General features: G+C 37.0%; 1 protein-coding gene and 1 non-coding gene across 2 annotated transcripts in view; one reads left to right on the top strand and one right to left on the bottom strand.

Annotated features, from left to right (window-relative positions):
- Positions 1-10506, top strand: part of SLC26A3 (solute carrier family 26 member 3) — a 33432-nt gene extending 22926 nt beyond the window's left edge. The window contains exons 14-21 of the mRNA XM_043463053.1: positions 1184-1253; positions 1342-1434; positions 3017-3112; positions 3428-3661; positions 5152-5206; positions 7859-8001; positions 8118-8186; positions 9922-10506. Of these exons, the coding sequence (XP_043318988.1) occupies positions 1184-1253; positions 1342-1434; positions 3017-3112; positions 3428-3661; positions 5152-5206; positions 7859-8001; positions 8118-8186; positions 9922-9945 (784 nt within the window). The 3' untranslated portion in view covers positions 9946-10506. The remainder of the gene's footprint in view (positions 1-1183; positions 1254-1341; positions 1435-3016; positions 3113-3427; positions 3662-5151; positions 5207-7858; positions 8002-8117; positions 8187-9921) is intronic.
- A 2579-nt stretch (positions 10507-13085) lies between these two features.
- TRNAC-GCA lies at positions 13086-13157 on the bottom strand. The gene has a single exon. It is a non-coding gene; the product is annotated as a tRNA-Cys (tRNA).
- Between the last annotated feature and the right edge of the window lie 1277 nt (positions 13158-14434).

The following is a 14434-nucleotide window of genomic DNA, read 5'->3' as shown; positions in this document are numbered from 1 at the left end:
GTATGCAAATCTATCAAAACTGGCCAGAAGGGGACTTCCCTGGTGGTCCAGCAGTTGACTCTGCACTTTCAATGCAGGGAGCGTGGGTGTGATTCTTGGTTGGGGAACTAAGATCCCACAAGCCTTACAATGCAAACCCCACCCCTCTAAAAGAAAAGAAAAGAAGATTCGCCAGTCTATTCTGCCTCACTCCAAGGCCTGAAGGCAAAAGATGGCCCAACCTTACATTAGCTGAATCCCACCAGTTGTTGGTTTGCTTCCTTCTTTGACAACAATTCAAAGAAATCATAAATCTCTGAGTCTGTTTACCCAGCTGTAAACTGGAAGTAATTCTGAGCAAGTTTACTGTCTTTGCCTCAGACTTGTTAAACACAGGGCAAGTGTTCCTGAGAAGATTCTGAGATTCTCTGTGTCTGAGGAAGGGTTTTTCCTCTGGGCAGGTTGTTAGATTGGACTCCCACCTGGAAATCATGGAGCTGGATTAGAGAACTTTTGAAAGGCCCCTTTCAACCTAAAATGCCACAAAAGTCACTTAGAAGTCTTGATTTTTTTTAACAGAATTCAAACAGATTTCCCATCCAAACACCTTCTGGATTCTTACATCTGTTATAAAATATCACCACCGTGTGGTCACTCAGGCTTTGATGGATTATATGACGTGACAGAAAGAGGTTTCTTGGGATCTAAGGTGTTCTAGAAGAGAAGGTGTTATCATACTTAAGTTTGATGGACTGATGGAATACATTTACATTGAGATGTTCCCACACTCTTCTATTCACTTATATTTTCATTCATTTCTTTGGGACTCATCAAACCTAAGAGACAAATTGAGTGGTTGTAGGCAAGTCATAATACTTCTCCATGTCCTCATCTATACAACAAGGTGATTGTATCTGCCTTATTTCACCCAATAACTGTAATATTCAGAATCAAAATGGCAAAGGCATATGGAAGTGCTTTGTAAACTGGATGTGGGAGATGGCAGAGGAGGCACAGTTTCGGAGCTGTGGGAGGGTCAGTCAAACAAGGTGTTTGCCCTCCAGGGCATGATGGCATGAGAATTCTCCAATCTAAATTTTGGATAAGTGAGCCTGTTTTGGGATGCTAGGAAAACACCAGCATTAGCCTTATAGGCCTAATAAATATGCATGAATGATTCACTTGGTGTTGATTTTCCCTACAGTCCCAAATGCAGCACACTGGCCAATGTTGGAAGGAGCAACATCTATAAGAATAGAAAAGATTATTCTGAAGTAAGGTTCATTTTTTCACTCTTATTTGCTAAGTAATATTAACATAAATCTAATGGGCACCATCTAATATGATTTATCTGTCTTACAGATATATGAACCAGAAGGCGTGAAGATTTTCAGATGTCCATCTCCTATCTACTTTGCAAACATTAGTTTCTTTAAGCAGAAACTTATCGATGCTGTAAGGTTTGGGGTTATTAATTTTTTTAACTTCACTGAATAATTAGGAATGAAATGCTTGTTCTATAACAAGGAGGAGGGTCAGTGATTTCACATATACTGCAGATGGGTAGTGTTCATATTTTTGTATCCTTTGTCCCAGGTGGAACAAGCAGGTGGAACTATCTTATAAGGGGTCCATTAACATGTTAGGAAACGAGACTTTTTATATAAGGTCCAATATAGAGACTCTTTTTATTATATATTGCTGTAAAGTAAAAAGATTTACCATAAGATAGATGGTCTCCTATAGATTTTCCTTGGGAATCAACTTCAGAAACAATAGGAGTCTTTAATATTTGACTGCATCATTGAAGAGATTCAGGAAAGCAAGTGAATACTTGTAAGAGAAATTAAGAAATAAAATACAAATGAATATTTAACACTAAATAACAACTAGTGTCCCTGGTGGACTGGAAAGAAGCTGACAAAAAAGCAGACTTTAAGGTTAAGAAACAAAAGCTCAGCACTCTTTCACGTTCCTTCTGGTCCACTCTATCCCTCACATAGAGCTTGCCTTAAGCCCTATTTTTAGTCATCGGTTATGCATCAAGTATCTTTCCACCCCACTCTTTTTTTTACAAAAATGGGATCAGATTGTCTATCTGGCTTTAGATACTGTTCTTTTCACTTAATCTAGTATCTTTTCATCTCACTACATTTTTTGGTCAAGGGTTTTTTATTATATAATTTGATCCTCCTTATTACTCTGGGCTTCCCAGGTGGTGGTAGTGGTAAAGAACTCTCCTGCCAATGCAAGAGAATAAGAGACATGGATTCAATTCCCTGGTCAGGAAGATCCCCTGGAGGAGGAAATGGCAACCCACTCCAGTATTCTTGCCTGGAAAATCCCATGGACAGAGGAGCCTGGCGGGCTACAGTCCATGGAGTCGCAAAGTCAGACAAGACTGAAGCGACTTAGCACGCACACACATACTTATTACTCTGGAGCTAAATATTACTGCAGTAAGAACACATCTGTTTTGGAAAGGAGAAAATGAAGGTTACCCTCAGATCTAATGCTAAAATTATAAAAGTTCATATAATAGATATTATAAAGTATAATTGTATAAATTCTAATAGAATAAAAAATATCTAGAAGCAGGATACTAATTAGATTCCACTCATATTTAACAAATGGAAAAAAATAAAGTGATTTTCCCTAAGGGTAGTGTGGAATAAAAACAAAAACTTCAAATACAGTTTAGATCCATTAGTGGATACTCTAGGGATAAAACCTGGATGGTACAGAGGTTTTTGAATGTTAGTTAACTGCATACAGAGTAGCAGACCATAGATAGGTCTGGTACAATGCCCTCAAGGATGATGTTAAATTTTAAATTTCAATGCAAATTTAAATTTTAATGTAAATATCTTTCATATATGTCCCAGTCCCTCAACCCATCCCATTTAATTATGCTATAATTATCCCATTTAATTAAGCAGAATTATGCTATAGCTAGAATTAGGTTATATAAGTAGAATTATGCTATGCAAGTAGCAGAATATTCAGCATTCTTTTAACACAGCAATGGGTTTTTCAGATTGGCTTTCGTCCACTTCGAATTCTTCGCAAGCGGAACAAGGCTTTGAAGAAAATCCGAAAACTGCAGAAGAAAGGCCTGCTACAAGTGACACCAGTAAGCTTCTTTCCCACATTTCTACTTATTACAGCTAAAAGCTGAGTAAAATGTAGTTCAAGTGGTTGGTTCCATTCCTTTTAATGAAGTGGCAGATAAACAAGATACTTCGTGTGTCGATTAGTGTCACGTTTTTAGGGGTCTCTTTAAAATTGTATTCTTCAGGGAAAATTTTTATTCTCCAAATAAAAGAATTTATAATCCCATCACTTGAGCCAACTTTGACTCTATGCTTCAGAAATTCACTGGTTAACCTTGTCACTCAGTGCTTTTCTTGGTCAGAGTTTTTATGCATGTTAGTATCCTCTCTTGCAGAAAGGATTTATATGTACTGTTGATGGCTTTAAAGATTCTGATGAAGAGTTGGACAATGATAAGATAGAAGAGCTGGATCAGCCCATCAATACCACAGACCTGCCTTTCCAAATAGACTGGAATGCTAATCTTCCTCTCAACATTGCGGTCCCTAAAATCAACCTCCACAGCCTCATTCTTGACTTTTCAGCAGTGTCATTTCTTGATGTTTCTTCAATGAGGGGTCTCAAAACGGTAATTTCTTTTTTCTGAATGAAAGTAATGAATTAGTGACTAAAGGTTAAAAAAAAAAGTTGTATTTGTGGACGGATGATCCTTTAGATAACACATGCATGCTTAAGCAGAAGTAAAATTTAATCTTAGAATATTTCATGGAGGGAGTGCAGGTGGGGTGTGTTTGGCCAACACTTTAATAGTGCATTTCCCATGAGACTGCATATAATTTCTAATATATGCTTATAGACAATACTGCTCACATATTAAATCACATATAATATCTGCTCATACTATTAAATTCTAATTCTACTGTGCTTCAAATCCTTGTGGGTGTTCTATCTAAACTGTCCTGAAATAGAGATCTTGCAAGAAAGTAGAATAGTGGTCCTTTTATTTTTATCCATAAGCCAATGAACTTTAACTTGGCTTATATAACAATTTGTCTTTTTTTTTTTTAAGTTAGGTATATGAAAGAATATATGTCACATATGATTTTAAAAAACAGAACTATAACAATCTGGTTGCAGGCTGTTTTCTTACCACAGGTTTGTCAACGTTTCTAAAAGAGTTTCTAACAGACATGCAGAAATAGATATAAAGAAAATGTAAGAATGCCACATCCCCCTCTTTTGCTTTTTTTTAAAACAGAAATCTGCCTACATAAAAACTGAGCTAAGATCTATTAAGTATAGGTGAACTGGATATAAAATTAGAAAACAGGATTAATTTCATCTCCTTCAAACTTAAACTTTTAAAAAAAATCTTAGTATCACATGACCTTTGAGACTGTTTTCTTTGCTTTTGTCTATTTATTTTTGTTTTGGAGGAGGAAATACACATAACATTTCTTTTTTGATCTTGGCATATAGCGCCAAGGACAGGGACTCTGCCTTAGGTTTCCTGAAGGTCCTAATTCTTACTTCAGCCCAGTAGAGCCTCCAAAAGTTTATACGGATGATAACAGTGATATTAATGATCACGACTGATCTCAATGTGAACGGGACAAGCTCCTTTCCTTACCTTTCACAACCTGACTCGTATCACCGCTGGCATTTATTCTGAGCCTACAGACCAGGAAAATGGATAAAGAGTCTTTGGTGCTAGACACATTCAGGCACTGTGGACAGAAATAATGAACAACATATGGGTTATGGGTTTTTTTTTAACTTTTATATAGATAGAAAGCTCTAGTAAAGATCATTCCATAGAAGAAACTGTTTAAAAACTACATCAGAGTTCCTCTTGTGAGTCAGAGCAGACGTTTTTTCATTATACTTCCTTCAAGAATGATGGTCTTTAACTTTTTACTGAAAAGGAGAGTTCTTTCCTTTAGATTTCTGTCATAGAGCCTTGTTATTAATTTTAGTATCTCTATAGTATTATCTCTTTTCAAAATGTAAAGGGCTCTGAAAGCAACATATTACCATAAGACACAATTATGATAGTTTTCTTCACGTTTCTGACAAGTGAAACTGTTCCATAAGGAAGATCTGCTTTCTTTTTAACAGATTCTGCAAGAATTTATCAGGATCCAGGTGGATGTGTATATTGTTGGAACTGACGGTAAGTTGTTTTATTTTTATTTTCTGACAATCCCTTTACTGCTAGCTCTCAATCTAGACAGCTTCTCCAAAGGACAGGCATTTTTTTATGATCACCAAGGTCTAATTTGTAGATTTCCAACAGGAATCTCCAGGGAAACAGCATCTTTATATTTGAGTTGTGTTGACACATAATTAACTTTACAATTTGAATCCTAGTTTAACAGGCAGCAAAGGAATGAATATGTAACCACAGTTTACTCTAAACTTCCTAAAAAAGTAGGTTTGTTTTACTCTCTTCCTTGCCTCCATTGAATTAGCAGCCCATAATTACCTGGTTTCCGCTTCACTTCACTGATGAGGCTGCCCTTGCCAAGGTCATCAATGATATCCCCATTGTCAAATATCAACCACCCCCATCCCAGCCTTATTCTCTGCGCTTTAACAGTGGGCTCTTTCTTTGGCCTCTGTCTCCCTGACTTTGGAAAGACCTTTCTTCTGAGTCCCTACCCACCACTCCCAGAGCTCTGTAGTATCTCACACTGGTTCCTATCCACACTGCTATCTCTATGTTAATGAGCCCACAAACTGTTATCTCCAGCTCAGACCTTTTTTCTGAGCAGCAGACCCATGTATTCAACCATCTGGATGTCCTCCAATTACCTAAGATACACATATTCAAAACTAAATATATACATCCCCCCAACTACTACTTCTCCTTTTCTATCTTGGTTACTACATCACCACATACCCACCCAGTTGCCCAAAGTACAAACTTTGGAGCCATCTTTAATCTCTCCTCCCCATTCCTCTATATTCGGGGAGTCACCATTAATATTTCATATTGAATCAGTCTCTTCCTCTCCATTTCTACAGCCTTAATCCAGCTCCTTATCATTTCTCATCTAAGTCCTCTGAAAGAACTAATCAGTGTCCTTGTCCATCCCTAGAATGTTCTCCCATCCCATTTTCTGACTCATCCCATTAATCTTTCTCATGAAGCTTATAGTCCAGTGGGAAAGCCTGGTAATAAACAAAGATATTTCAGGTAATGGTAAATGCTGTGAAGAAAAAAAATCAGGGTTGAGACATAGAGCAATAGGGGTAATGCTGTTTTACAAGGATGTCAAGGATGTCCAGAAACTCAAATTTTGAGCAGAGACTGGAATGAAGTGAAGGAATCAATCGTGACAGTGTCTTGGGAGAAAACATTTTAGGGAGGGGAGGACAAGTGAAATTGAGGGAGGTGTGAAATTGGCATTAATTTTTTCTCTGTACTGGCTCCTGTCCATAAAATCTACAGATATACTCTAGTTTCAAGGGTTCCTTATAATTAAAAATATCCTCTTTCTCAGTAATCCTTTAATCTTAAACAATTTTACTCCTCCATCATCCCAAGTCTCTTGAAAGCATCTCATCCTGCTGCCTCTGCTGCCTGGCACCCCTCTGCTGCTGCTGCTAAGTCGCTTCAGTCATGTCCGACTCTGTGCGACCCCATAGACGGCAGCCCACCAGGCTCTCCTGTCCCTGGGATTCTCCAGGCAAGAACACTGGAGTGGGTTGCCATTTCCTTCTCCAGGCATCCTTCTAGGTCCTTAACTAAGATCATCACCCTTGCTCACTGAGTGCCACCTGTATCCTGACAACCACAATGCCCTCATCTCCCTCCACTGCAGCTAGTGCTGGGTCTTGTCCATGTTGAAAGTTTCCCTGTGAACAGACTTCCCCACCTCCACGCTTTCATACCTCTTCTTCCTCCTCTTTCTCCAAATCCTAGGCATTCTTTTAAATGGTATCTGCTTCATTAACTTTCCCAGAATCCTGCCAAGAGGAAACAATCTTTACCCTTCTCTCTCTGAATTTCCATAGCACATGATCTGTGCCCCTCTTATTCATTTGACAACAATGTGAGGACCTACTATATGCTAGGCATTATTTTAAGAACCAAGAAAACATTAATTTAAAAAATTATATTGCTTCCTGCCTCTAAGATTCTACAACACTTTTCATTAAGATAGTATATATGTGCTCTGTCTTCCTTTTTTTTTTTCCTGTCTTCCTCAAGGGCAAGATTCATGTCTAATTTATCTTTTGATCCTACCCAGCCAGAGCTTTGCATATAACAGACATGAGGCAATATCTGATTGACTGATCTGAGCCAACGATGATGGTTAGTTCTTCCAAGAATAGTAATTCCTCAAAGATTACTGGAGAGGTAATGGAGGGAGCCAAGGAAGATGTTTTCTGATGGTACCCAGAAGCTTTGGTAAAATGGACTACAGTAAGCTAATTGGTAAATCCAGAGCCATTGGTCCATGACTATATGTTCTATTTTGGCAGAATCTCCATTTTTAGTGATAAGCCACCTTTGAAGCTCCAGTTATTAACAAGAGAAATTAACCCACAAGGCTCCTGCCTAAAACTGTTTCTCATTTGGTCCTTTTTGTTTACATGAAGGTATTCTACATGTAATTTTATTAGAAAGATGCCCTTCAATTCCAGAAGACATTATACTAATGGTGCACTAATATTGCACTGCTGCAGCTCCCAAACACTTTACCGAACATCAGTGAAATGCACGTTTGCAAATAGAAGTTCAAGTCCCCAACCTCAAGGAGAAACCCATGGTCAAACACTTAACTTCTTTCTGTTACTCTTTCTTTCCTCTCTTCAGATGACTTCATTGAGAAGCTTACACGGTGTGAATTTTTTGATGATGAAGTCAAGGACTCAATATTTTTCTTAACAATCCATGATGCTGTTTTGCATATTTTGATGAAGAAAGATTACAGTACTTCAAAGTTTAACCCCAGTCAGGTATCAACTTTTTGGCAACTTTGTATAAATAACCACCTGTACTCCTTAAATTTCTCTTTATTTTTCAACATTAAAAAGCATATTCCTAATTCTTAATTCCATCCTGGTTTTCTCAGGAAGTAGAAGCAAAATTTGATGATTTCACCATCAATACAGATGGAGGATTACGTAATCGGGAATGTCAGGTAAGAATCTTCAGCAGGTTTATGTATACATAGACAGTATGACGACGAACCTTCAAAAATGCTGAGGCCTCTTCCAGCACGCTATAGGAAGTCCAGCACCTGTTTGAGCTTCTGTGCCTCATTCCTAGAAAACGGAAGCAATCCCAATCTAGTAGGGACATTAGGGGAAAATAAACTCAGAACAATACAAAAACAGACGGAAAACAGTGATACTAGACCTCTTAGTGTAATACTGAGCATATAGAGAGAGGATATTTTATGTTTTCAAAGTATTTACAACCAAGATCTTATTCTGGTCTCGTCATAATCCATGAGGCAGAGAAGAAAATAACTATTTCTACCTACAAATGAATTCGTGATGGAGCTGAGAAGCGAAGTACACCTCCTGACCCCTAGAGGCATGGGAAGCCCCTAGCCAGTATCTAGCTCAGTGCTGAATGTTAGTTCCTTCACTTCCTTACTAGAAAGAGTTGCTGAATCATTTAACTGTATAGTGCCATTTCATTCTAGAACATTCATTTCTAGAATATGCAGTCCTTTAAAGGTCTGTCCCTAGTTTAAGAAAAGCAGAACTACAAATCAAAATGAGTATCCCGTATAAAGCAAGTATATGGTAGGTGCATTGCATTCATGATCTCAATCTTTACAACAACATGCAAAGAAGATATTTTCATTTCACAAATGAGGAAATTAGAAGGGCTCAGAGAGTTAAACTAATTTGCTTAGGGTCATGCAACAAATTGACAGCAACAGGATTTGAAGCAAGATCTGTCTGATGTCAAGATCTGTGCTCTACAGACTATATTATACTGGCTCTATCCTTTGGTGAAAAACTATCGGAAGTGAGGATCCCAAGAAGAATCCAATGCTTTTCTTCTTCTCTCATATGAAGAAAGGTCTAAGAAGAGTATCAAAAAGGAATTTAAATTAGAGGCAATGTATAGCATAAGATAACCCTGCATGATTATTAAGAGTTCAAATAGAAAAACCTTAGATAAAAAAGCCATTCCAGAAATTTAGATAGACCTGAGGGGTGAGGGGAACCATGATTCTGCTTCCCAGGCCTGTTTTCCAGGGAAATGCACACCTAGCACCTTGTCTGAGGACTCTATAATAAAGACAGCCTTACCAGAAACCCTCTGCCCAGCAGCTGGACTCAGAATTGTCACCAAGTTTTAAGGAATAAAGTAAAGGAACAGAATATCAATCCAATGTCTGATCAAAGCTTTAGAACCAACTGTAAGACAGAATGTAGTCAATACCATCCTGTATCTGTTTCCCTATATTAAAACAAAAACAAGCATTTAACACAAGCCCCTTGCATTACTTAGAGGAAGATAAATCGACAGTTGTGGTTAGGCCACCAGTGGTGATTCATGTAAAAGCTGAGTGTCCCTGGCCAGCACACATAAGCCCTTGGAGTTTGTGTGGCCCCTGAAACAAATGTGAAGAAATAATTATTACAACACATTATATTATTTTGGTTAAATTAGGCCTTTGAAAAATACACTTCTACAACAACATAGTATCACATGGGTCTACATTAACCAAATATCCCTGGAAGATGTTTGATCATTAAAATTGAAGACAAATTTGTTGGTGAATCTGGTAAATTCTAGCCCCCCAATTTTAATCAGATTGATCATGTTTACTCCTTTTAAATACAAGATATGATTATTAAATGGTAGAGAACTTAACAAGTCTTTTAAAACAAGAACTTTCTCTCTTCTTCCAGGTATCAATTGAAACAAAATTCTAAACAAAATATAATTCAGAGACATCCTCATCTGTCACATAAAGAAGAACTTTATACCCAGAAAGTTATTGATAAGTTCATACATTGTATGAAGAATATTTCTGACAGAAATTATGTTTCAAACTTTGGAACGAGATTGTTCTAGCATGGTATATTTTTCACATATCTAGTAACCAATTATGTAAATACTTTTAATTTTCTACCTTGTAGATTTATCAAAATTATTTTGTTTATAAGTATTTTTATAGCACTGACAGATTTCCATCCAAGTCACTACTTTTGTGCATATTTTGCAGTGCACTTGTACCATTGCTTTCAATCTTGTAATTTATATAGTTCACACTAATATATATTCATTTAAAAAAATCAATTGTATAATAGGTGTGTCTTGCTTTATTAAGTTTCTTACTAGTTTTCTGATACATGCTCGCTGAGTCCTCTTTACAGTGATCTGACTGGAAACCTGCTACATGAGAATCCTTCTAACCTTTCTGCAATGAGACTTGTATTTTATAAATCTGTTATTTATGTAACAGAAATTAAACATCATCACCAACAGTAAAAGATTCAGTGGCCTCTGTTCAACATAAAGCCACTCTGTTAATGGGAAAAGTTGTCCCAATTGTTTTAGATCTAACTTCTAATGTTTATTGTCAAAGTACTCTTTCATCCTTTATTAATAGTCTTACTGAGAGGGCTTATCTACTTGACTTAAAACCAATTACAGGTAGATAAAACAAAGGCTTATTTACATATCTTCTCTGAATTAAAAACTAGAATCTCAACACTGTTTATAGCAACGTATCTTAAGCTTTTTGAGTCATGGATATCTTATAGAGTCTCATGTACCCTATGAACTTTGGGGAAAAAATATACATACACATACACATTTCTGTATGATGCTCTATGAATCTCAGGTTAAGAGCTCTTCCTTTAGAGAGGGCAGGGAGTAGAAATTGAAAACATGAGCCTATTTAATTGATCATTTGCCTTGGAAGTGGGACAAATGCCTTACATAGAATTGACATAATGTCTGCATCTTCCCAAGCAAAGGTGCCCTCTATGCTCTTCTTGCCAACCAAAATATCATAGAGAAGGAACAAGCATTCCAATTACTGCACCGCCATCACAACCCATTCAACCATAACATCTTGAGGTTCACTTACCTCATCCTTAAATGTTTTATTTTCTCCAAGGCCTCTAAGGTGAATATGCTTTGAGTAAGGGGTATGCATGGAGCCAGGCCTTGACTTGCCTGCCTCAGAGCAAATACTGGAAATTGACTAGGATAAAAACTCTGATCTTTGGTTTAGGAAGAGGCCAAGAGATTGGTCCTGGGAGATAAAAATAAAACTCACACACACACACACACAAAAAAAACTTACACAAATCAGAGCAAGACTGAAGGGGAGAGGACATCCAATGATCAACTGGGAGACAGAACCACTTGTCAAGAAGCAGCTGTATTACTGAAATTAACAGAGGTTGGAGCTCATACATGCCGAACAGGTTTATCTTCAAAATCATTTTCTAATACTAACTTGTGCATGTGATACATATTCTTGTTTAAACATAGTAATTTCTCACTGAGAAACATAATGTCTTAAATGTAAGCTTGACCACCCACTGCATAAACAAGAACAGAGAAGAGGAATATTTCATATTTACCTGCCATCTTCACCTGGACATCTACATGCCAAAACTGATCATCTTCTCCCCCTCATCACCTCTACTAGCATCTTTCCACCCCAGTTAATGCCAACTCCACAGTCTTCCAGCTGGTCAAGCCGAAAAATCTGTCAGGAAACTCAACTGACTCTACCTTATATCTAGAATCAACTCATTTAATTCTTAAAAAAGTCCCCATAAGGTAGGTTCTATGTTTATCCTCATTTTTCAGAAAAGCAAAATAAATCAAAGCTTAAAGATTAAGTAATTAGTCTAAATTGCACATACTTGCTAGTTCTAGGTAGTAGAACCAGAATTCAGTCCAGACAGTCTTGACTCCAGAGCTCAGGCTCTTAATCTTTAGGAAATATCTCTCCAGAGAAACAAAAACTTATCTAAAATCTGATCTAGCACAAGGCAGGACTAAACTCAGGAACAAAATAGATGCATTCTACAGATATGTTCCAAAGTCACTTATTTAGCATTGCACAATTAAATATACCCAGAAAAGCAATTAGAAAACATTAATTCCAGAATCAAATAATCTCATTATGGTTGTATATATGTGATATTACATTTTTGTAATACATTAAAAAATTTTTTTTTCCACCTGGCCACTGTATTTTGAAAAAGAACATAAAATTTTTTGAGGAAAACTTAGGGGCTACTAAATTTAGGGGTTAGAATACAAGCTCCTAATTGGCAGGGATCATATCTATTTTGTTCATCATTATATACCCATGTCCATCATATAGGTATTTAATTTACATGTAGAAATTGAACCTGATCATTACATTCCTTTGCTCAGAACTTCACAATGGCTTGCTATGTCAGAGCAATAACGTCCAAGTCTTTACAACGGCCTAGGAAGCCTGGGATGTTTCCATTCCGCTGTCATTACCTCTGACCTCTTCTTACTACTCACTCATTTCAGTCCAATCTCCTTGCTATTCCTCAGATAATGCCAGGCTTCTTTAAAGCCTTCATAGATTCTGACCTCTGCTTGGAAAGTTCTTCCACACATAACATATGTGGTTAACTCTTACCTACTTCAAATCTTTGCTCAAATGTCAACTTTTCAATGAATTCTATCCAGACTGCTCAATTTAAAATCGCAAACCTATCAACACCACATTATTCTTACTTTCACTTTATTATTTTCCTGACAAGTGTGATTTTATCACACTTCTAGCATGTTATATAATTTAATGAAATTTATTGGTCATCTGTCTCTAAAGACTTGTGCATCCCAAATGATTAGAATGGTGTCTGATCAAATATCATACATATCATGTATCACTTATATGCAAAACCTAAAAATAGAAAAAATGAATTTATAACTCAGAAAGAGAACAAATTTACAGTTACCAGTGAGGAAGGGCAGTGAAAGCTGCTCAGTCGTGTCCTATACAGTCCATGGAACTCTCCAGGCCAGAATACCGAGAGTGGGTAGCCATTCCCTCCTCCAGGGGATCTTCCCAATCCAGGGATTGAACCTGGGTCTCCCGCATTGCAGGCGGATACTTTACCAGCTGAGCCACCAGGGAAGCCCAGGAAAGGTAGGGGTACGTACAGACTGGGAGCTTAGATCAACATGTACACACTGCTATACTTAAAACAGATAACTAACGAGGACCTACTGTATAGCACAGGAGCTCTGCTCAACATTCTGTAATAACCTAAATGGGAAAAGAATTTGAAAATGGATATATGTATATATGTAACTGAATCACTTAACTGAATCACTTTGCTGTATACTCAAAACAAACGTAACACTATTAATCAACAATACTCCAATATAAAATTTTTAAAATTTGAAATGGCATCTAGTATATAAATGAATGAATATATTTCACATGGTGGATGTTCAGTACATATCTGAGTATAGAAGGTGCTTAACCAGAGCATGAAGCCTATTATTTAGTTGTCAGCTCTGCAACTAACATGATTTGTACACCAAAGTTTTAACAGTGGTTATCTCTGGAAGGGAAAATTATGGTAGTGGTCAAGGGGATCTTTATTTGTAATATGACATATTTCTCCCCAAAGCTTACTGCTTGTATAACTGAAATGAATACAAATTTTAAAACAAACAAAAAAATTAAAAGATTTTGAAAGCAACACATAGGAAGAAAAGTAAAAGGGAGTAAGATTTTCCAATCTGAAGATAGAGGACAATTTCAAAGATAGATTAATAGGAAAAAGTGAAAGTGTTAAGTCCCTCAGTCGTGTCTAACTCTTTGTGACTTCACGGACTGTAGCCCACCAGGTTCCTCTGTCCATGGGATTCTCCAGGCAAGAATACTGGAGTGGGTTGCCATTTCCTTCTCCAAGGAATCTTCCCAACCCAGGGATTGAACCTGGGTCTCCCGCTTTGTAGGCAGACTCTTTACTGACTGAGCCACCAAGGAAGACTAGATTAATAAGAAATGGACTTAAATACAGTATTAAAGTTGGTGCTTACAGCTAACTTAGAATAGAAATAAGATATTCTGAAGACATAGGCTAGATTTTTAGAAAGACTTGGTCCTGCCCAAGTGATAAAAACTCATGACCCACCATTTCATTTAACTCCTGTGATTCTGTAATGCCTAAAAATTCAAATGGGAGCTGAGGAAATTAAAGTTTAATATTAAAATGTTGCTTTAACAATTCTGCCGTAACACTTTTCCCCTCAAAAATAGAAAACTGAAGGGGCATGAATCAAAACAAAAAATGTTTGAAAATTCAAATATTTTTATTAGTATCATTACCAAGTATTTTAACTGGCTTACCTCTCTTTCCCCTTTAAGTGTAGTATATCCAATATTGCTTTATTAGATTG

This window comes from Cervus canadensis, chromosome 3 (genome assembly GCF_019320065.1).
Source record: "Cervus canadensis isolate Bull #8, Minnesota chromosome 3, ASM1932006v1, whole genome shotgun sequence".
In the NCBI taxonomy this organism is placed as follows: Eukaryota; Metazoa; Chordata; class Mammalia; order Artiodactyla; family Cervidae; genus Cervus; species Cervus canadensis.
The sequence above is the reverse complement of the archived record's forward strand: the minus strand, read 5'-3'. Positions and strand labels throughout refer to the sequence as shown.